The sequence below is a fragment of the Balaenoptera borealis genome, assembly GCF_965194805.1.
Source record: "Balaenoptera borealis genome assembly, chromosome: 11".
NCBI lineage: Eukaryota > Metazoa > Chordata > Mammalia > Artiodactyla > Balaenopteridae > Balaenoptera > Balaenoptera borealis.
The window spans coordinates 11,106,381-11,129,505 of NC_138868.1; the positions used below are offsets into that span (position 1 = coordinate 11,106,381).

The 23,125-nt window shown below is 40.0% G+C and overlaps 2 protein-coding genes across 2 annotated transcripts in view; one reads left to right on the forward strand and one right to left on the reverse strand.

The window, feature by feature from the left end:
• The window catches only part of STX3 (syntaxin 3), a 176,796-nt gene that overhangs the window by 72,688 nt on the left and 80,983 nt on the right, over positions 1-23,125 (reverse strand). The gene's annotated exons all lie outside the window — the stretch shown is intronic.
• Positions 847-20,713, forward strand: TCN1 (transcobalamin 1). Its single transcript, XM_082341209.1, has 9 exons — positions 847-3,876; positions 6,438-6,617; positions 7,672-7,812; positions 9,526-9,681; positions 10,958-11,145; positions 13,311-13,497; positions 14,787-14,973; positions 17,216-17,334; positions 17,507-20,713. The coding sequence occupies exons 1-9, from the start codon at positions 3,765-3,767 to the stop codon at positions 17,566-17,568; spliced, it is 1,332 nt and encodes a 443-aa protein (XP_082197335.1). The 5' UTR covers positions 847-3,764; the 3' UTR covers positions 17,569-20,713.

Below are 23,125 nucleotides of genomic sequence, written 5' to 3' on the forward strand. Positions count from 1 at the left end.
TGCAGGACATTGCTTCTGATATAATAACTAGGAAAAAATGACACATTTTATATTTTTCTAATTTTTATTGGAGTATAGTTGATTTACAATGTTGTGTTAGTTTCAGGTGTACAGCAAAGTGAATCAGCTATACATATACATATATCCAGTCTTTTTTTAGGTTCTTTTCCCATATAGGTCATTACAGAGTATTGAATAGAGTTCCCTGTGCTATACAGTAGATCTTTATTCGTTATCTATTTTATATATAGTAGTGAGTATATGTCAATCCCAATCTCCCAATTTATCCCTCCCCCCCTTAGATTGGAAAACTGTGGAAGTAATGCAGACTGAATGAATTAGAGGTAGTAGAATGTGACCAATAAATGGATCTGTCCACTGTAATGGACAACAGAGGCAAAGCCATCAGTGATCAACATATTAGCATTAGCGGAGGAAAAGATGTCATAATTAAGCCCATAGCTAAGGTGATATATTCTCTTTTTTCCCAACTTCATTGAGATATAATTGACAAACAAAAATTGTATATATATTAAGGTGAACAACAAGATGATTTGATATACATATATATTATGAAATGATCACCATAATCAAGCTAATTAACATTTCCGTCATCTCACACAATACCATTTTTCTGTATGTGGGGGGAGAACACATAAGATCTACTCTTAGCAAATTTCAAGCATACAATACAGTATTATTAACTATAGGCACTATGCTGTACATTAGATCCCCAGAATATATTCATCTTATAGCTGAAAGTTTGTACCCTTTGTCCAACATTTCCCTTTTTCCCCCAATCCCCAACCCCTGGCAACCACCATTCTACCATCTGCTTCTATATAAGTGATATCATACAGTATTTGTCTTTCTCTAATTTATTTCATTTAGCATAATGCCTTCAAGGTCCATCCGTTTAGTCACAAATAGTAGGATTTCCTTCTTTCTCATGGCTGAATAATATCGCATTGTATATATATACCACGTTTTCTTTATCCATTCATCAGTTGACGGACACTTAGGTTGATGCTATAATCCTGGCTGTTGGCAACAACATTGCTAAGAATGTAGGAGTACAGATATCTCTGAGATACTGTAACTGTGCTTGTTTTTCCACCAAAGAATGGTTAATAGTTAAAGCTCAGGAGTTTGATGGACTGGTTCCTGTTTCACTTTGAGTTTTTTGCTCTGTTTCTGCCTTTGTTCTTATTTTTACAGAAATATATGACCACTGACCCATAGAACAGATATGCTGATCTGGACAATGTAATGACCACACTCAGGTTCTAATATCAGCAAAGCACCTCGTGATTAGGGCACACATCTCCGAAAATAGAAGAGCAGCCTACCCCCAGCAAGTAGCCTGCAGCCGTTTCCTGCTTCCCTTCTTATATAAATCCTGGCTAACACTTGAAGAGTTGGGAGTTGGTTCTTTCAGGCAGTAGTCCACTTTCTCCCCAGGTTGTCGGCTTCCTTAAAATAAAGTTACTTCTCCTTTACCCAACACTTGTTTCTCAGTGTTGGTTTCTTGAGCAACAAGCAACAGAAACTGAATTCCATAACAATACTGATTTCATTTCCTTTGGATATATACCCAGAATTGAGATTGCTGAATCAAAAAATAGATCTATTTTTAACTTCTTAAGAAAACGCCATACTGTTTTTCATGATGACTGTACCGATTTACGTTCCCATCAACATGGCACAGGGGTTCCCTTTGCTTCAAATCCTCACCAACACTTGTTACTTCTTTTCTTTTTGATTATAGCCATCCTAACAGGCGTGAGGTGATATCTCACTGTGGTTTTGATTTGCATTTCCCTGATGATAGTGATTTTGAGCACCTTTTCATGTACTTACTGGCTATTTGTGTATCTTTGAAAAATATCTGTTCAGGTCCTTTGCCTATATTCCAGTGGGATTATTTGGGTTTTTCACTATTGATCTGTAGGAGTTCCTTATATATTTTAGATGTTAATACCTTATCAGGTATATGGTATCTAATAAATATTTTTTTCCCATTCCCTAGGCTGCCTCTTTATTTTGCTGATGGTTTCCTTTGCCATGCAGAAGCTTTTCAGTTTGATATAGTCCCGTTTGTTATTTTTTTAAATAAATTTATTTACTTATTTTTATTTTTGGCTGCGTTGGGTCTTTGTTGCTGTGCGTGGGCTTCTCATTGTGGTGGCTTCTCTTGTTAGGGAGCACAGGCTCTAGGCACGTGGGCTCAGTAGCTGTGGCTCATGGGCTCTAGAGCGCAGGCTCAGTAGCTGTGACACACCGGCTTAGTTGCTCCGCGGCATGTGGGATCTTCCCGGACCAGGGCTCGAACCCGTGTCCCCTGCATTGGCAGGCGGATTCTTAACCACTAAGCCACCAAGTAAGTCCCCTGTTTGTTAGTTTTGCTTTTGCTGTTTATGCTCTCAGTTCCATATCCAAAAAAAATCATCGCCAAGACAAATGGCAAGGAGCTTCTTCCCTATGTTTTTTGTACATGTCTGTTAGGTCTATTTATTAGTTTCATTTGGTGGTGTCATGTTTGCCTGCTTCTTTGTGAACACAAGTCTGTTTCCTTTGGTTTGCTTTCTCAATACAGTCCTCCTTGATGGCTCCACTGGCGTTTTACAGCCTCCTACCTGGAACCCATAGTTTCCACATAGGAACTTTTGTCCATGGATGGCTGCTAAGATTACTATTGCTGTGGGGTTATATATGAGAGACCTCCTATTCCACCATCTTGCTGACCCAGAGCAAACATTGTAAAGCCAAACAGAGTATTCTCTAACAGCTTTTGGAAGAACTGTGATAGACAACATTTCCTACATGGAGCATGTAGCATGTAGCACCCTTCCTGGCACACCCAAAATCCACATTTGATGTATATCTCTATGGTTTTCCTCCTGGGCTAGAAAACTCTCAGGGCATCTATCTTAGGAAAAAATCATAGGTCAAAAACCACTATGCTTATGGGCTTCCCTGGTGGCGCAGTGGTTGAGAATCTACCTGCTAATGCAGGGGACACGGGTTCGATCCCTGGTCTGGGAAGATCCCACATGCCGTGGAGCAACTAGGCCCGTGAGCCACAACTACTGAGCCTGCGCATCTGGAGCCCGTGCTCCGCAACAAGAGAGGCCGCGATAATGAGAGGCCCGCGCACCGCGATGAAGAGTGGCCCCCGCTCGCCGCAACTGGAGAAAGCCCTCGCACAGAAACGAAGACCCAACACAGCCAAAAATAAATAAATAAATAAATATATTTTAAAAAAAAAAAAAACCACTATGCTTAAAATTAAAAAAATAATAATAAATTTTAAAAAAACACTATGCCAAAGACCTTCCCATGTGCCAGGCTCCCCCATCCTGCCTGTCCCAACTTCAGACTTACAACTTCTACTTCCATTTTTATACCTTGTCCCCATCAAACTTAATCTCTCAGGAGACATCAATAAAACACAACCAAAGTGGAATGGGAAAGAGAGAACATTACTGAAAACAGTCATTCACATAATTTATTCTCATTGGGCTGAAGGCAAGTAGGGAATATGAATCCTAAAGGTTTGGGATAGGAAACAAAGAAAAATTATTTCCTCATTCTCCCTGACCATACTTTTCAAGTCTTCTTCCTGGTTTATTACGTTATTTGGACAAACACACTTGACCACACCTCCTGACATTACTCAATATCTGCTTGAGTGAAAGAGACTGAGGCAAACTGAAGGAGCAGCTCTCATTACCCTCTGTCCATCACCCAGTAAATAGCCAGCCATGCCCTCACCATTCCTGTACACTGTTGGAGAGATGAGACCATCACACCAGCTGCCCCTGCTGGGGTTGCTATTGTTTTCTCTTATTCCAAGTCAACTATGCCAGATCTGTGGTGAGTATGCTTTGACCTAAAATTGCTCTAGCATGATAGTCTGAAGGCTACTGACAGGGAGCTTTGTGTAGAGTTACCTGAGAAAAGACCCTATTCCAATTCTGTATGCTGTTGGACTCTATGAGTAATGTAAAGGGTGGCAGGAGATGGTGAGGAAAGTTCCACAATGTATGTTGTTTTAAGAGGGATCATAGATTCAACATTAACTTGCCTAACTCTTCTTCCTATGCTAAGATCCTTTCTACCACAATTGGCCTCCCCAGTAACTGTCTATTCTTATTCATTTTCACTGATAGAAAATTCATGACCCAGAAATTATTCAAGATCATGGAAAGGTATCTTTTGATTTTGAGATGCAATCTATTTTTCTGAAGTTCAACCTATGGGTTTTAGGTTAACTCCTTGTTTAACTACGAAGAAAAAAATAATGTTAATAATCTCTTTCAAATAACGAAGACTGCTCTCTTGTCATTATTGAGTTCAGATATTCCAAGCTACACATCTTCTTTTCAACTCTTTCCCACAGGACGTGGGTAGAAACCCATCATCTCTCCTCTGGGTGTAGGCTCCAGAGAGTATGTGATTCTATTTCAAAAATACTAAGAGAAAGAAAAACTGGGGTCAGGTATAGTCTGACCCCTTAATAGCCAAATGATCCAATGTTTCTGAACTTTTTTAGCTTCATCCATAAATGGAGGATAATCAAGGAAGGGTGTTGAAGCAGGTGATTTCTTAAAGTCCGGTATAGCTCACAGGTGCATGATTTCTCTATTATAAGTCTTTACCCTGGAATTGAGCTTCAAACCAGTCCAAAGATGGTGCCACAATGTGGTGTCAGCTGCGGCTACATGTTCCTGGTCTCTACAGCCCACAAGAAGCGATCCATCCCACAGCAGAAACACTAAAGTTCCGAATCTGCCAGCTCTAATTGTTCTTCCTGGCCTGTCATTTCTTCTGTCATATCCTAAGAACAGGGGGTGTCCATGGAGGCTTTGGAGTTTCATTCATTGTACAAAATAATTAACTTTGTTTTTAGTGGTTAAGGAAGCTGATTTGAGTTGTTGACCAGGAACTAAAAAGTCTACTTCAGTGCCAGAAAATCTGCTGAACTGGATGCTTCCACCAAATCTCAGAGGTGACTCACAATTGTCCAATTGTACCTGTAACAAACCATGACCCTTCTACAATCACTCCATTCAGATCTTCCTGACTCTCTCTTTTAAAGTGAAGAAAGGTGGGCAAGGAAAATAACATTTCCTGGACTCTCTAAGTATAGTGATCCCTAGAAACTCGAGTTGAGCTAGAGGTAATAATATGTACAGTATTTTATAGTTTACTTAGTCGGGTTTTTTTGTCCAATATCCATGGAGTAGGTGTTAATATCCACCATTTCAACTGAAGTCAAGAAAGTTACATAACTTGGGACTTCCCTGGTGGCGCAGTGGTTAAGAATCCTGCCAATTCAGGTGGCACAGGTTCGAGCCCTGGTCTGGGAAGACCCCACATGCCGCGGAGCAACGAAGCCCGTGCGCCACAACTACTGAAGCCCGCGCGCCTAGAGCCCGTGCTCCACAACAAGAGAAGCCACCGCAGTGAGAAGCCCGCGCACCGCAACGAAGAGTAGCCCCCACTCACCGCAACTAGAGAAAGCCCGCGTGCAGAAACGAAGACCCAACGCAACCAAAAATAAATTAATTTAAAAAAAAAAAGAAAGTTACGTAACTTACCCCCAGTTATAAGTTAAGGAGCAAAGAATCCAGCCAAGGTCTGCCTGAACTCAGGGTTCAGATTCTTCTCACTATTCCACAAACCCATGAGATAATCTGGAGATGGGTAGGATTTTCTTAAGATTATGGTCGAAGAATATTTAGAAATGTTTTCAGTGATAGTTAACTCTTCTTATTCTCCAGTTCCTGGGAGGTCCGGATTCTCCTTTTACTTCCACAATGTAATGGGACTCCCTCCATCCTTGCCCCTGGGATTTGGACACATCGTAGGCTAAAACCAGAAGGTTTTCCAAAGGGTCCATAATGCTGAATAATGATCTTGATGCCTGGCCAGTTGGGCAATCAGACAATGCAGCTTTGGGCTCAATCACCAATGACATGTAGAATTTTTGCCTTCTTTCTCTTCTCTCTTCTTCTCTTCAGCATTAACCCAAGTGAATTAGAAGAAGATGGAGAAGGAAATAACTGAATCCAGAAAGTAGATTGGGCTAGGCTCCAATTACCATGGTCTCTTTAAGGATACCCTCTCTAGGCCTCAAATTAGGTAACGGTACTAGATCTACCAGTCAGGACTTATATTCTGCCAGGACACAATGGTAAGGCTGAATAGTTGTTAAAATAGTTAACACTTCCATGCTGGTTGGCCAAAAAGTAATACCTGGCAGAGCGGGGCTCCAGACCCACTTTTGTATTGTTACAGCAACACTGCCAGCGGCTACTGGAAGGGTCTATGTCTGTGCCATATCTGTTACTAAATCTTTTAGTATCATTCTTGTTCCTAGCCCTAATATTTTATGAGTGTGTGTTTCTTATTTCCTCCCTCCCTTGCCACAGAGGTAAGCAAAGAAAACTGCTCCTATCTAAATCCTCTAGTAAACACAATGGTAAATTCAAACTATACCAAAGGAATTCAAAGTGCCAACATCCTGTTGACCCTCAGACTTGTTGGGATTCAGAACCAAAGGCTAGAACAACAGCTGACTCAACAAATTCAAGAAGATATGAACAGGAGAGGTGAGTGCCTATATTCACTGGAAGAGTTAGGAAAAGACTTACCTATCTATAAAGATGATCTCCAGTGAGTTCTAAAAATTGTGTGTCCAAAACATCCTTGATACATCAATCTTAGCTGTAGAAAACTTGAGGTGAACACGGGTAGATATAAAATGTAGTACACATGAAACTTATTTAATGTTATGTTACCTAAATGTACCTAAATGTTACCTAAATTTTTAAAAAATCTAACACAAGTATGTAGTGGGGTTTTTTTTTGATAAAGTTCACATGAAATTCAAAAAAAAATTGAGATGACACAATGGTACCTCAAAACATCAATCCCCTGCCACTTACTCTAGAGCTAGGCCTTCCTTCTTTGAGCCCTGAAAATCATATTCCTTCAAGAAGTTACAAGGAAAAGCAAAAGAAATTATAGACTCTCATCCATTAAGACTGTTATATGAAATAGTTGAGTTCATGACCAGAGAGGGTGTGGACCAGAGAGGGTGTGGACCACAACAAAGAAAGCTGACAGTAGAGAGGCAACCATAGAGCAACAGACATATGTACTGAGTTTGAGACCAGATTCCACTTTGAGCCTTTCATTTCAATATCGAGCTTTAGCTTTCTAATGAGTATAAGGGGGAAATATACCACCCCTACCTACCTAACAATATTATTGTGAGAATTAGGAGCAGCCTGAGAGTTTGGACACTCTATAAGGCAGAACATACAAGTCAATTATTCCTATCCAGGAAAGATGGCACCCACAAGGAAAGAAAATTCCAAGGCTTTATTATTTATCTATTTTTATTCTTTGTTCATTTTTATAAGGATTGCATGATTCCAAAAAGAACCCATAATTTCATGGGAAAGATTAAGATCCCGCTTGCATTTATACAGTACTGCTAGAAAAAGTGCTCTGTTTTGGGGATAAAGAAGAGAACAATAAAATATTAGTAAAGAGTAGAACAGGAGAAAGGAGTGACAACAATATAAGTCACAAGGAAGACAGGAGGCCAAAAATATTATAAGCATGTACCTTGTTTAACTTGAATACTTTTCTTTTCAGAGTCAGAGATAACCTCAGGAGAGCTTGCCTTGGTTATCCTGGCTTTGGGAGCATGTAAAAACCTTGATGAAGAGTTTATACGTGATGCTCATCTGGTTAGCAAACTAGGAGAGAAATTCAAAGCAGAAATTGAGAATATGGGTGAGAATCAAATGTTCAGAAACCCTGGACATCCTTTTCTTCTCCTCCACTGATTCAGAACTGTATGATGTTTCCCCCTACTTTTTCCATCTCCTCTTCACTTCATTCATCCCACTATACCTTTTTTTTTTTTTGAAAGGTAATTTTAAATTTATTTATTTATTTATTTATTTATTTATTTATTTATTTATTTATTTTTGGCTGTGTTGGATCTTCGTTTCTGTGCGAGGGCTTTCTCTAGTTGCAGCAAGTGGGGCCACTCTTCATCGTGGTGCGCGGGCCTCTCACTATCGCGGCCTCTCCTGTTGCGGAGCACAGGCTCCAGACGCGCAGGCTCAGTAGTTGTGGCTCACGGGCCCAGTTGCTCCGCGGCATGTGGGATCTTCCCAGACCAGGGCTTGAACCCGTGTCCCCTGTATTGGCAGGCAGATTCTCAACCACTGCGCCACCAGGGAAGCCCCCACTATACCTTTGAAGATCACTTTCCCTTCTTCCTTCTTTCAACATGCATCTTGAGTTTTCTTTTCCAATATGTTCAACTGAGCATTGACCTTACGTAGGATGATGAATGCACACACCAACACACAAACATACAGGTCACAGTTCTCTAGTCCTCCAGAAGCTTGGCATTTAGACAAATTACACCAGAAATAGCTGAGCAATACGAGACACTGTGTCATAAGTATCAAAGCATATACATATGATTCTATAATATTACAAGAGCTAAAGATGGCAAAAAGCACTTTATCACTGGGAAAAATAGGTTGACCATCACAGCTGCTAGTGAGGTACATTTGTGCGTTCTAGTCCTAACTATGTAGCCACCTGAACATCAGGATAGTATTTTTTTTAATTTTTATTGGAGTATAGCTGATTTACAATGTTGTGTTAGTTTCAGGTGTACAGCAAAGTGAATCAGTTATACATATACATATATCCACTCTTTTTTAGATTTTTTCCCACATAGGTCATTACAGGGTATTGCCCTGTGCTATACAGTAGGTTCTTATTAGTTATCTATTTTATATATAGTGGTGTATATGTCAGTCCCAATCTCCCAATTTATCCTTCCCCCCCTTATTCCTTGGTAGCTATAAGTTTGTTTTCTACATCTGTGACTCTACTTCTGTTTTGTAAATAAGTTCATTTGTACCCTTTTTTTAGATTCTACATATAAGCGATATCATATGACATTTGTCTTTCTGTGTCTGACTTACTTCACTCAGTATGACAATCTCTAGGTCCATCCATGTTGCTGCAAATGGCATTATTTTGTTCTTTTTTATGGCTGAGTAATATTCCATTGTATATATGTACCACATCTTTATCCATTCCTCCATTGATGGACATTTATGTTTCTTCCATGTCCTGGCTATTGTAAATAGTGCTGCAGTGAACATTGGGGTGCATGTATCTTTTCAAATTATGTTTTTTTCTGGGTATATGTCTAGAAGTGGGATTGCCAGGAGTATTTTTTATATCTTTAATGCTGAATCTCCTCAGTTACAAAATGAAACGAGTTGAGTTGAATTTGGTGGCCCTTAAGAACCTTTAAATTTCTCAAGTTTGCCGATTCTATGAGCAATATCTCCCCTCTGTTATTCACCTCTCTTTAAATGTAAAGAAATGGAGATAAAGTAAGTAGAAATAAGTTAAAAATGTACTATTCCGGTACCACTTCTGTGAATAAGGTATTTCTTTTCTCTCTGCCAGAAACACACAGTGGCAATCCGCTGACTAACTATTACCAGCTCAGCCTGGCCCTCTTGACCTTGTGTCTGTCCGATGGGAGCTACTCAATCACCAACGTTATTCCTTACTTCACTCCTGAAAATAAAAACTATTATTTTGGTGGCCAGTTCTCAGTAGGTGAGTCATTTAAACCCAATTCCCTTGGTTTCGAGGACATAGACACCAATAGGCCTTGCCCTTTGAATTTTTCTACCAGTAAGTACTTGAATTTTTTCTATCCTCTTTACCCTAGTCTCCTCAGAAGAGAATTTTTGTTTAGAAGAATGGATATTGAGTAGTATTTAAGCCTCTTTATAGATGTGCAGTATAGTAGAAAGACGTGGTTCCTACTCACACTTTTCTTTGAGTAACCAACGGATGTTAACTCTTGACTTTAATTTTCCCATCTTTAAAATGAGGATAGATCATGAGACTCTTCAGATAAGACATCTTAGGAAGTATAAATATTAGAGAAAGGGAATGCAGTGGAATTCATTTATCTCAACCCTGCATCTTTCTCTAATCTATTGGGACCATTTGGATGTGTGGGATTACTTGAATAATACAACCTCTCCAGTGGTCAGGCACAATATTTTGATCAATAAAATGTATATCCACCATGGAGAAGGACCAGAAATTTCCCACTGGATCAGCTTACACATCCAAAAAGAAGTCCCCTTTAGACAAGTAGTGTTGTTGCTCAGTCCCTAGGGGCCCAGAGCCACAAGCTCATTTTTCTCCAAGAAGTTCAAAGAAAACCACCATTCAGTGTCTCAGGATAGTAAGGAGAAAGTGAGTTTTTATACTCCTTCTTCTATGAGAGAGGGAAGGCACCGTGCCTAAAGAACATAGAGAAAACCAAGTAATGAGCCAGAAAAAAAAGACCTTATCCTCCATTCTTCCCATCTCTTGCCTCCTCCTCCCCATTAAGAAGGTTTATTGAATAAACTGCTCTTAAGTGCTATTTCTTAATCAGTCTAATGGAAACCTTGGAACTTTACAAAGACATATTTGTTTGGAGTATTATCCTGGGTTTTCTCAATTTCTTTGCCAATATGGCTAAAAGATAAAAAAGATGAGAGCAACCAGTATGTAAAAGCAGACCATTCATGTGTTTGCACCTACAAATCCATATGTGTTTCTATGACCAAGATGTGAGTTTCTGAGTACAAGGTACATGGCTATTCAACATAAGGAAGGAATCTTGCAATATTTGAGAGGTTAGTGCCAGAGGGATGACTGCTGTACCTTAAAATTCTTCTCTTCCATCATTAACGAGCATGACCCACCATCCCAGTTTGCCCAGATTTGTCCTGTTGTTAGTACTGGAAGTCCCACATACCAGGAAACTACTCAATCCAGGGTGAACCAGGATGGTTAGTCACCCTATCACTGGTGTTTTGCTTCCTGACAGATACTGGAGCAATGGCTGTTCTTGCTCTAACCTGTGTGAAGAGGAGTATAGAAAAGGAGAAGATTGAAGCAGATAAAAAGGATTTAAACAAAACCAATGTTTATATAACATCACTGGTAAACAAGATTCTGTCTGCAAAACATGATGGTCTCTTTGGAAACATATTTAGCACAGGAGAATCTATGCAGGTAAGTCAGAGGGTAAACCAGGAGACAGAGAAGGGATTCATGGAGGAAAGCAACATCTTCGTCCTCCCTTACTGGCCTCCTAAAGACTTATTATCCATTCTGTTTCCTATACTGATTTTGATTTTACTCATGTGATTCCCCTCCCCTGCCTGAAATGTATTCTCCTCTCCTTTACCTTTCCATATCCGATGCTTCTATGAAGCTCTTCCTGACTACATTTAAGAAATTCTAGAGCCTGCTACAATCTATCTTGTTGTTTTATCACATGCAGTTTCACACTTTACCATATACCATTGTTTGGCGTTTCACCTTACCTCCCAAATTAGGTTACTGGTATGGAAATAATAAGTGGTAGTGGCAGTAACAGCAGCTGGTATTTATTGACATTAAGTCATTAATGCACAACCACCCAGTGAAGAAAGAATTATTATCTCTATTTCCTAGGAAGTAATAATAATGAGTGTGAATCATGGAGTACCAGTAACTTGCCTAATAGCACAAAGCCAAAGAGTGATGCAGATGGGGATAGGACTGAAATAATTGGTTTCAAAACTCATACTCAATGCCAACACTATCCTGTATATGTTTCTTGAAGACTGAGAATTTATTCCTGCATTTACTCACTGATCTACTCAACTCTAAGGGGTAGATGCAAGAGGAGTTGAAGAAAGGTTTATAGAAAAAAAAAAAGACTTCACCGAGTCTTTGGTATGAATTTGGGTCTGCTAGGCTGACTCAGGGTGAGAGGACTTTCAAAGGGAGAGAAGAAGCAAGGACAAAGGACAAAGGCACAAAAGAACATTCCGTATTTTAGGAAGATCAAAATGTTCAGCACAGGGTGCTTGGGAAAAATTACAAGATGAGGCTGATGACGTAAGCAAGGGTCCAATCATAAAAAGTGTTCATATTATTGTTACTGTTCACACTTGATAAGTTTGAAATTAATATAAAATCGTGGTTTCCCATTCTGGCTGCACATTTGAATCACCTGGAGGAGCTTTTATAAAATACTAATGTTTACACCCCACACCAACCAGTTAATACAGAAATTTAGGGGTGGGACATGGGCCTTGGTCTTGTTTAAAAACCCTACAGGTGGTGTTCATTCACAGCAGGACCAAGAGCTGCTTACCTACCAGACAGTTTATAACAGAAGATATAATATGATGAGTTTTTTTTTTTTAATATCCCACAAATGCTGGTTGACTACTTGGTTATCTTTAAGAGTCTTCAAGAAAAAATGAAAAGGAGAACTGTCCTTCCTTGAGAAACCACAGAGCAACATCTTCAAGTTTAGTCCATTTTAGTCCTTGTCTTACTAACTCTAATACCCTCTTAGTTTTTCCTACCCTGTAATTCTGCCCCTTCAGTCCAGTTTATATCTGCTGCCTGGATAGTTTCTGTTTAAGAACCTGTTAGACTTCCCACTGTCAAGCAAATGATGGCAGACACCGCACCGTGAAATTCAAGAGTCTACCAATCTGGTCCCAACCTCCTTCTCCAGGCTGTCCTTCCGCAATTGCCCTGAGTGTTCCCTCTACACCAGTTCTCCTAAGCCAGGAGGAATCCTCTGGGGATTTTACTAAAACGCAGATACTCTCATCATGGCCAGGCCAGGCTCTGGCCATTCCTACTTTATGCCCTTTGGTCAGGTTGTTGCCTCCTCATGTCACCTACTGAAATGCCATCATACCACCAAGCCTATTCAAGTACTGCCTTCTCCACCAAGTCTTTCCTCAGTCTCACTAAATGTTTATGAGCTCTTCCTCTTTGGAAAGGCCATGCCGCTAGATGCTTCTCCTAGGGCATTCATCTTAGGGACTCCTTTACAAGAATCTGTTCACACTATTTATGGATTGCCTCCTATATGACAAGTACTGTTTCAGCATCAGTGGTACAAGAGTAAATACAGTATAGAAAGTCTGTTCTCATTGACACTATGAGAGATTGCGTGATTTAACAATTCCCACCTCCCCACCCAAACTAGCTTATAAGCTTCTTGATGGTGGGAAAGGTATTTTAGTGGTCTAAGGTGGTTCCTATGTAGTCAATGTCCAATAAAGGTTTACTAAATTAGTTAGATGCAGGCTTTCCCATTATGTGAAGTTTCTCTCATTTATTCTCATTCTCTCTCTGTCTCTGTCTCTCTCTCTCTCTCACGTTAGGCTCTGTTTGTCTCATCAAACTATTACAAAAATGAAGGGAATTGCCAAGAAACTCTGCACACAGTACTTTACAACATTTCTCAGGGAGCATTCCATCTGCCAATTGCTGCAGCCCAGATTTTACCTGCCCTGATGGGAAAGACCTACTTGGATGTCAACAAAGACTGTTCTTCTGTCTGCAGTCCAGGTATAGCACTAATGAGCAAACCATTTTGCCTTTCAGCATAACACCCAAAGTGTGTGTGACTTAGGTTTCCTCAGGGACCAAAAGTGACCAGTTAAACCTCTAAAGCATAACAGTTCCCAGATAGAACTCAGTCCTCCATATGTGATCATAAGCACCTGAGGATTTGTCCTTAACAGAGTAGTAGATGCTGTTCTTGGTTCAAACACTGATGAACAAGGTAGACTTTATTAAAGGACGTCTATCTCCAAAGGGATGTTTTCTGACTGCTGGATACAGAGATTTTCTGAGCATCATTCCCATCCTAAAAAGTATGGTGTCTCTAACTTTTCATTATGCTCAATGAGTGGTCCCTCAGAGACATAAGACATTAATGTGGAAAGAATATGGCAGTATTATAAGAAAATTGCAGCATGAATCATTAACCAAACAACTGATTTTGCAACAAGGTACAAAGAAAGAAGACTTTTCCTTCTGTCTTGTTCATTTCTGGTTCAGGCACATGTAGGTTTAGGGATCTTAGACAAAATGTTTAGTTTCTAAGCTTCAGTTTTCTACTATAAGAAATGCAAATGATAATAGTATGTAACACAGGTATTTGTAAGGACTGAAGGAGAAAATCCATGTAAAATGATTAGTACAGTGCCTGGCACATAATGTTTTCAATAAATGTTAAGAAATAAAAAGGCCGGGGATTGAGAAAAAATAGGGAAAGGGCACTAAGAGATACAAACTTCCTGTTGTAAAATAAATAATTCATGGGAATATAAAGTACAGCATAGAGAATATAGTCAATAATATTGTAATAACTTTGTATGGTGACAGATGGTTACTAGACTTTCCATGGTGATCAATTCGTAATGAATATAAATGTCGAATCATTGTTTCACACCTGAAACTAACATAATATTGTATGTCAACTATACTTCAATAAAAAAATTAAAAGGCAAAAAAAAAAGGGCGGGGGGGAGCATTATTGTATGCTGCACCAAAGCAAAAAACAAAAATCAGGAGCCTGTGTGGTAAATGGGAGATGGGGCAATTGAATTGCTGAAACAGCTGGAAGTTGACGCAGGCACAAGCCTGCACAAGCCGGTGAGTATGTAGTTTTAATTTGTGCTTTAGTCATATGAGAGATCTGCCCCTCGATTGCTGACCCTTGTTCCTTGTACAAACCTTCCTCTGCATCAAGGGAAAGAGTCGTTGCATAGGGGCTGGATAGGTGTGCAGACTCTAACATCATTTTTATTATTCCTTATAATCATTCTTCTCTGCTTTTCTGTCTCTGCCAGTTAAATTCAACATCTCCACTGACAAGCCTGTGACCGTGACACCTATCATCTCACCCTCGTATATTTCAGTCAATTACTCTGTGCAAATCAATGAAATTTTCAATTCCACCAAAGTCACCGTGAGAAAGGGTTCTGTCTTCCTTGATGTGATGAAGGCAGCTCAGAAACAAAATGAGGCTGCATTTCGGTACGTCTGTACATAACCTAAGGTTAAGGAATTTAATGTGATTATGACTCAGCAAGAATACATCTGCACCTGAATACAATGTACATTTAAAACACCTCTCAGTCAGTACTTTTGCTGTTCACCAACATCGCACGGCAGGGGTTAAAAAAGGGAGGTGAAACTTCTTCCTCTTCTAGCATGTGGCAAGTATTAAACTATTGCTCACTGAATAGATAAATAAGTACCAGGGATCTCTCTTCTGTCAGTAAAACTCCTTCAATAAATAGAACCTCTTAAGTCAGACATTTTGTGTCTGGAACAGTGGTTCTTAACTATTTTTGAATCACTGACCCCTTTGAAAGTCAGATGAGTGGGATTCTCATCCCAGAAAAAGGAATATACACACAAAATGTGTCATTTGTTTTTTTAATTTTAGTTTATATTGGAGTATAGTTGATTAACAATGATGTGTTAGTTACAGGTGTGCAGCAAAGTGATTCAGTTATACCCATAAAAGTGTCCATTCTTTTTCAAATTGTTTTCCCATTTAGGTTATTATAGAATATTGAGCTGAGTTTCCTGTGCTATACAGTAGGTCTTTGTTGGTTATCTATTTTAAATATAGTAGTGTGTACATGTCAATCCCAAACTCCCAGTCTATTCCCCACCCCCGCTACCCTTTACCCTTTACCCCGGTAACCGTAAGTTCATTCTCTAAGTCTGTAAGTGCAAAACTTGTCATTTATGGTTTTTTTACATGTGCGGGGTTTTTTTAATTAATTAATTAATTATTTTTTGGCTGCGTTGGGTCTTCGTTGCTGCACGCGGGCTTTCTCTAGTTGCGTCAAGTGGGGGCTACTCTTCGTTGTGGTGCGCTGGCTTCTCATTGCAGTGGCTTCTCTTGTTGTGGAGCACGGGCTCTAGATGCTTGGGCTTCAGTAGTTGTGGCACGTGGGCTCAGTAGTTGTGGCTCACGGGCTCTAGAGCACAGGCTCAGTAGTTGTGGCGCATGGGCTTAGTTGCTCCGCGGCATGTGGGATCTTCCCAGACCAGGGATTGAACCTGGGTCCCCTGCATTGGCAGGCAGATTCTTAACCACTGCACCAGCAGGGAAGTCCCTAAAACTTCTTATTTAAATCAGAGGTTTTACAAATGCCCAGAAGCTTCTCCATGCCTCCCCCACCTTTCAGGAGGTTCATGGACTCCTAGATTAAGGTTCCCTGGCCTAGAGAGTTCAAATATTAAAATTAAGATATTGACTTTGCCTCTGAAAAATATGGCTTATTTGGCTCCTTAAACCTAACTGACAATAGCTTATTGTGTTTAATAACATGCTGTAAGATGCAACAGAGAAAATCGTATATATATGAAAATATATGTCTATGTGTGTATATATATAACTATAAAGCCTGCTTTCAAGTGTTCCCAGGAAGGTAGAGAAATGTGAGTAAAGAATGTGAAAAAGGGCTTCCCTGGTGGCGCAGTGGTTGAGAATCTGCCTGCTAATGCAGGGCACACGGGTTCGAGCCCTGGTCTGGGAAGATCCCACATGCCGCGGAGCAACTGGGCCCGTGAGCCACAATTACTGAGCCTGCGCGTCTGGAGCCTGTGCTCCACAACGAGAGGCCACGATAGTGAGAGGCCCGCGCACCGCGATGAAGAGTGGCCCCCGCTTGCCGCAGCTAGAGGAAGCCCTCGCACAGAAACGAAGACCCAACACAGCCAAATAAATAAATAAATAAATAAATAAATAAATAAATAATTAAAGGTGCTAATAATTAAAAAAAAAAGAATGTGAAAAAGGCATTGACTATGTCACTTTTTAATAAACAGATATGAATTACTAAGTTATCCTTTCCTGTTCCTCTTTCCTAAGTGCCTCTAGGACAACCAATTAACACTTTCTTGTACTGCTTTAGTGTCTTCATCAGTTACTGTCTTGGGTAGAAGATTCGAAATTGTTGATGGCAAAGTGTCTACTATGGCAGGAAGGAGGGGGAGAAACCAGGGGAATCATTTCACTAATTTTGAATGGATTGTAGAGGGCCTGCATCAGAATGACCTGGAATGTTTATAAAATGTGCAGATTCCTGGTCCCAGCCCAGACCGACAGAATCAAGGTATCTGGGGATAAGGCCAGGAGATGTGTGTATTTTGAAGCATCTTCAAGTGATTCTTAGGTATGTTAAAGTTTGAGAAACGCCCATGGAGAGTTGCCTTTGACCATTCTAAGTTCCTGTAACCCATTCACTGTACCCCACAGTTTCAAAATGGAGGACAGCCCATGGGGGCCCTACATTATCTCTGTTCAGGACATAAGGGCCAACAATAATGACAGAACCTACTGGGAACTTCTGAGCAATGGCCAACCGCTGAGCCAAGGTAAGGGAGAGTACGACAAACAACACTGCAGAGTGAGATGCCCAAAGCATTCAGGTGTGAGGGTGTAAGCTTTGGCAGGGAACGTGCCAAGGATTTGGGAGAGCCATATCCATCATCTGATGATTTGGTGGTCAAATCATTTGACCCGCTTCTCCTTCTTCTTCCTTTTCAGGAGCTGGGAGTTATGTTGTCAAAAATGGAGAATATTTGGAGGTTCGTTGGAGCAAATACTAATAAACCCAAACCATCCTCAGCTGGGTCTAACCCTTTTGTAGTGAGATTCCATGTGGAAATTGATCTTACACCTTCCTTTTCACTTATCTCGATCGCAATAGCATAGTCAATAACCTCTAATTCTCTCTTTGCATGTTCAATAAAAGATCAACAACTATACAAAAAGAGCATGTTCTAATAATTTCATAGCAAAAAGGAATTACTATTAGAGAGAAGACTACCTCAGGAGGAAACAAAGTGAAAGAGATTAGACCCACTTGTCTAATAAACTGAGTTCTACTTAAGGTTCCCCTGCTAACTATCTGGGTGACCTTGGGCAACTGGGGAAAATGGAGATAAAGTTCTAGGTCTAATGGTGCAGCAGCAACCAATGACATTAAGGAGAAAGTTCGTAGGGAGACTGAGCTCTCTGAGACCCAGATGAAAGGGAGGAACTGAGTGGACGTATTGGCCTCATACAGGCAGTGGGTAGAGAGAAAAATATTGCCCTGGAGAAAGGGTAAAATGTGAGGCTTGCACATAAAAGTCAGTCCACAAAGTTTGAGGAACACTTTCATCCCCTCCTCCAGCTGCCTCCCCTGGGCCCCACTTGTCCTCCCACATTTATTTTCCTTTCATTTCACCATAAAAATCACCCTTATAGTCATATCATCAAAATACACATGTAAAAAAAATGACTCCAATGTTCATTTCAGCAGAATTCACTTAAAAAAAAAGTTGAATCATATCTTAGCATGAGCTGGGTTACACCTTTTACTGAGTACCTGAGCTATGTGCACATTCAGTCAGGAACCAGAAGTGCCTTTAAGAAGCCGAAGGACAAAAGGTGCTTCAGATAAAGCATAAAGTAACCCACTTAAAATAACCTCCAAAAGGAAGAGGCCTTGAGGTAGAATTAGTTAACTTATTTCAAAAATGTCTTCCTCATTGCTCCTTGTGTTTTCATGATACTCTTCTCTTCTCCCCCTCCACCAGCAACCCTGATTCATTCATAGTCAGGGTTTGAACCCTCTTCCTACACACTGTTTTCTGGCACTGATCTTCAACTCTCAGGTTCAGGTCTGCCCTTGCCTTCATTAACCGGGTGTGACAGATGCCTTCACAACTACACAGCAAGGGATTCCATCCTCTTGGGTCTGTGTCACATCTTGAAAGCTAAGTGAGAGACAGGGGGATGTCCATGGTGCTGTGAGTGTGCAGTACCAGCTGTCAGATCTATTTGTAGACTATACAATCTATGTGAAATTGAAGGGTAATGGTTTAGGTCACAAATATGCAAAATATTAGGACTGGCATTGCTGTCCATCACAGTGTGACCATACAGTTAATCATCCAACCATAACTCTGTTAAGAGTGAAAGTGAACATTATTGATAAATATACTCAGAAAAAAAAGAGATTAAAAACTGGGATTATCCTGGGAAGACCAGAACATATGGTCAATGTTGTCCAAAAAGGGAGCTCAAGCAAAAAATATAAATACAAATATGTCAAAATAACAGAAAATATTGCCCCTGAAATAACCAATGAAACTGAATCTCAATATAACAAAGTTGGAATAGGTCTCTCCAACATCCCTAACTCTCTCTCAATTATTCTAGCTCATTTTCTGTAATATTCAGTCAATACCAGTAAAGCACCCAATTTGTATTAGACCTATTTTCCCAAATGTGGTACAAGAAATTAATCTCATTGGTATACCAACATGGAGTCAAATAACATGCCATCACAACATTAAAGTCATTTTCTTTTCAATTCTCATTTAATTCTGATTGGATTAAATATCAAACCTCACTTTATGCCACTATGTTTTCCAACACCCCCCTCTAGCACTGCTAACCTCTGTTTCTGACAGAGAAAGATGAGCTTCTCCCAGCCCATGGTCTTTAAGTAGAAGGTAGTAACACTGTTGTCTGATAGAAATGCCTTCAATCTCTGAAACAGACATGAAGGTCAATGGAATAACATTTCTTTAGCATTCCACTAACATTGGCCAGTGAAACCAGCTCTGGCCACACTTGCATTCTGAGAAGATCCTATGGCTTGAGATTATGTCAGAACCTAGACTGAGTCTGAGGGGAGAAACTTACACCTGCAAAGAAGTAATCAACACAAATAAACATTTCAGATGCCCAGAGAAAATCGCAGTGCTTTGATACCAGAAAATTAGGCATAGGAAAAAACAAACAAGGAAATAAATAAGTCCAGTCAAGAGTTAACCAAAGACTGTCAAAACATATTCTTTAAGAAACTATAGAGGAGATTGGTTCAAGATGGCACAGTAGAAGGACATGCTCTCACTCCCTCTTTCGAGAAAACCGGAATCACAACTAACTGCTGAACAATCATCAACAGGAAGACACTGGAACTCACCAAAAAAGATACCCCACATCCAAAGACAAGGGAGAAGCTGCAATGAGATGGTAGGAGGAGCCCAATCACAATAAAATCAAATCCCATTACTGTTGGGTGGGTGACTCACAAACTAGAGAACATTTATACCACAGAAGTCCACCCACTGGAGGGAAGGTTCTGAGCCCCACATCAGGCTTCTGAACCTGGGGGTCCAGCAACGGGAGGAGGAATTCCTAGAGAATCAGACTTTGAAGGCTAGTGGGATTTGACTGCAGGGCTTCAACAGGACTGGGGGAAAGAGACTCCACTCTTGGAGGGCACACACAAAGTAGTATGTTCATTGGGACCCAGGGGAAGGAGCAGTGACCCCATAGGAGACTGAACCAGACTTACCTGCTAGTGTTGGAGGGTCTCCTGCAGAGGCAGGGGGTGGCTGTGCCTCACCGTAAGAAAGGACACTGACAGCAGAAGTTCTGGGAAGTACTCCTTGGTGTGAGCCCTCCCAGAGTCCGCCATTAGTTCCACCAAAGAGCCTGACTAGACTCCAGTGTTGGGTCGCCTCAGGCCAAACAACAAACAGGGAGGGAACCCAGCCCCACCCATCAGCAGACAATCGGATTAAAGTTTTACTGAGCTCTGCCCACCAGAGCAACAGTCACCTCTACCCACCACCAGTCCCTCCCATCAGGAAACTTCCACAAGCCTCTTAGATAGTCTCATCCACCAGAGGGCAGACAGCAGAAGCAAGAGGAACTACAATCCTGCAGCCTGTGGAACAAAAACCACATTCACAGAAAGATAGACAAGATGAAAAGGCAGAGGGCTAGGTACCAGATGAAGGAACAAGATAAAACCCCAGAAAAACAATTAAATGAAGTGGAGATAGGCAACCTTCCAGAAAAATAATTCAGAATAATGATAGTGAAGATGATCCAGGACCTTGGAAAAAGAATGGAGGCAAAGATCGAGAAGATGCAAGAAATGTCTAACAAAGACCTAGAAGAATTAAAGAACAAACTGAGATGAACAACACAATAACTGAAATGAAAAATACACTAGAAGGAATCAATAGCAGAATAACTGAGGCAGAAGAACAGATAAGTGACCTGGAAGACAGAATGGTGGAATTCACTGCTGTGGAACAGAATAAAGAAAAAAGAATGAAAAGAAATGAAAACAGCCTAAGAGACCTCTGGGAGAACATTAAATGCAACAACATACACATTATAGGGGTCCCAGAAGAAGAGAGAGAGAAAGGACCCGAGAAAATATTTGAAGAGATGATAGTTGAAAACTTCCTTAACATGGGAAAGGAAATAGCCACCCAAGTCCAGGAAGCGCAGAGAGTCCCATACAGGATAAACCCAAGGAGAAACATGCCGAGACACATAGTAATCAAATTAGCAAAAATTAAAGACAAAGAAAAATTATTGAAAGCAGCAAGGGAAAAATGACAAATAACATACAAGGGAACTCCCATAAGGTTAACAGCTGACTTCTCAGCAGAAACTCTACAAGCCAGAAGGGAGTGGCATGATATACTTAAAGTGATGAAAGGGAAGAACCTACAACCAAGATTACTCTACCCAGCAAGGACCTCATTCAGATTCGATGAAGAAATCAAAAGTTTTACAGACAAGCAAAAGCTAAGAGAATTCAGCACCTCCAAACCAGCTCTACAACAAATGCTAAAGGAATTTCTCTGACTGGGAAACACAAGAGAAGAAAAGAACATACAAAAACAAAGCCAAAACAATTAAGAAAATGGTCATAGGAATATACATATCGATAATTACCTTAAACGTGAATGGATTAAATGCTCCAACCAAAAGACACAGGCTTGCTGAATGGATACAAAAACAAGACGCATTTATATGCTGTCTACAAGAGACCCACTTCAGACCTAGGGACACATACAGACTGAAAGCGAGGGGATGGAAAAAGATATTCCATGCAAATGGAAATCAAAAGAAAGCTGGAGTAGCAATACTCGTATCAGATAAAATGGACTTTAAAATAAAGAATGTTACAAGAGACAAGGAAGGACACTACATAATGATCAAGGGATCAATCCAAGAAGATATAACAATTATAAATATATATGCACCCAACATAGGAGCACCTCAATACATAAGGCACCTGCTAACAGCTATAAAAGAGGAAATCGACAGTAACACAATAATAGTGGGGGACTTTAACACCTCACTTACACCAATGAACAGATCATCCAAACAGAAAATTAATAAGGAAACACAAGCTTTAAATGACAGAATAGACCAGATAGATTTAATTGATATTTATAAGACATTCCATCCAAAAACAGCAGATTATACTTTCTTCTCAAGTGTGCACAGAACATTCTCCAGGATAGATCATATCTTGGGTCACAAATCAAGCCTCAGTAAATTTAAGAAAATTGAAATCATATCAAGCATCTTTTCTGACCACAATGCTATGAGATTAGAAATCAATTACAGGGGAAACAAATGGAAAAAACACAAACACATGGAGGCTAAACAACACGTTACTAAATAACCAAGAGATCACTGAAGAAATCAAAGAGGAAATCAAAAAATACCTGGAGACAAATGACAATGAAAACACGACGATCCAAAACCTATGGGATGCAGCAAAAGCAGTTCTAAGAGGGAAGTTTATAGCTATACAAGCCTACCTTAAGAAACAAGAAAAATCTCAAATAAACAATCTAAACTTACACCTAAAGGAACTAGAGAAAGAAGAATAAACAAAACTCAAAGTTAGCAGAAGGAAAGAAATCATAAAGATCAGGGCAGAAATAAATGAAATAGAAACAAAGAAAACAATAACAAAGATCAATAAAACTAAAAGCTGGTTCTTTGAGAAGATGAACAAAATTGATAAACCATTAGCCAGACTCATCAAGAAAAAGAGGGAGAGGACTCAAATCAATAAAATTAGAAAGGAAAAAGGAGAAGTTACAACAGACAACAGAGAAATACAAAGCACCCTAAGAGACTACTACAAGCAATTCTATGCCAAAATAATGGACAACCTGGAAGAAATGGACACATTCTTAGAAAGGTATAACCTTCCAAGACTGAACCAGGAAGAAATAGAAAATATGAACAGACCAATCACAAGTAATGAAATTGAAACTGTGATTAAAAATCTTCCAACAAACAAAAGTCCAGGATCAGATGGCTTCACAGGTGAATTCTACC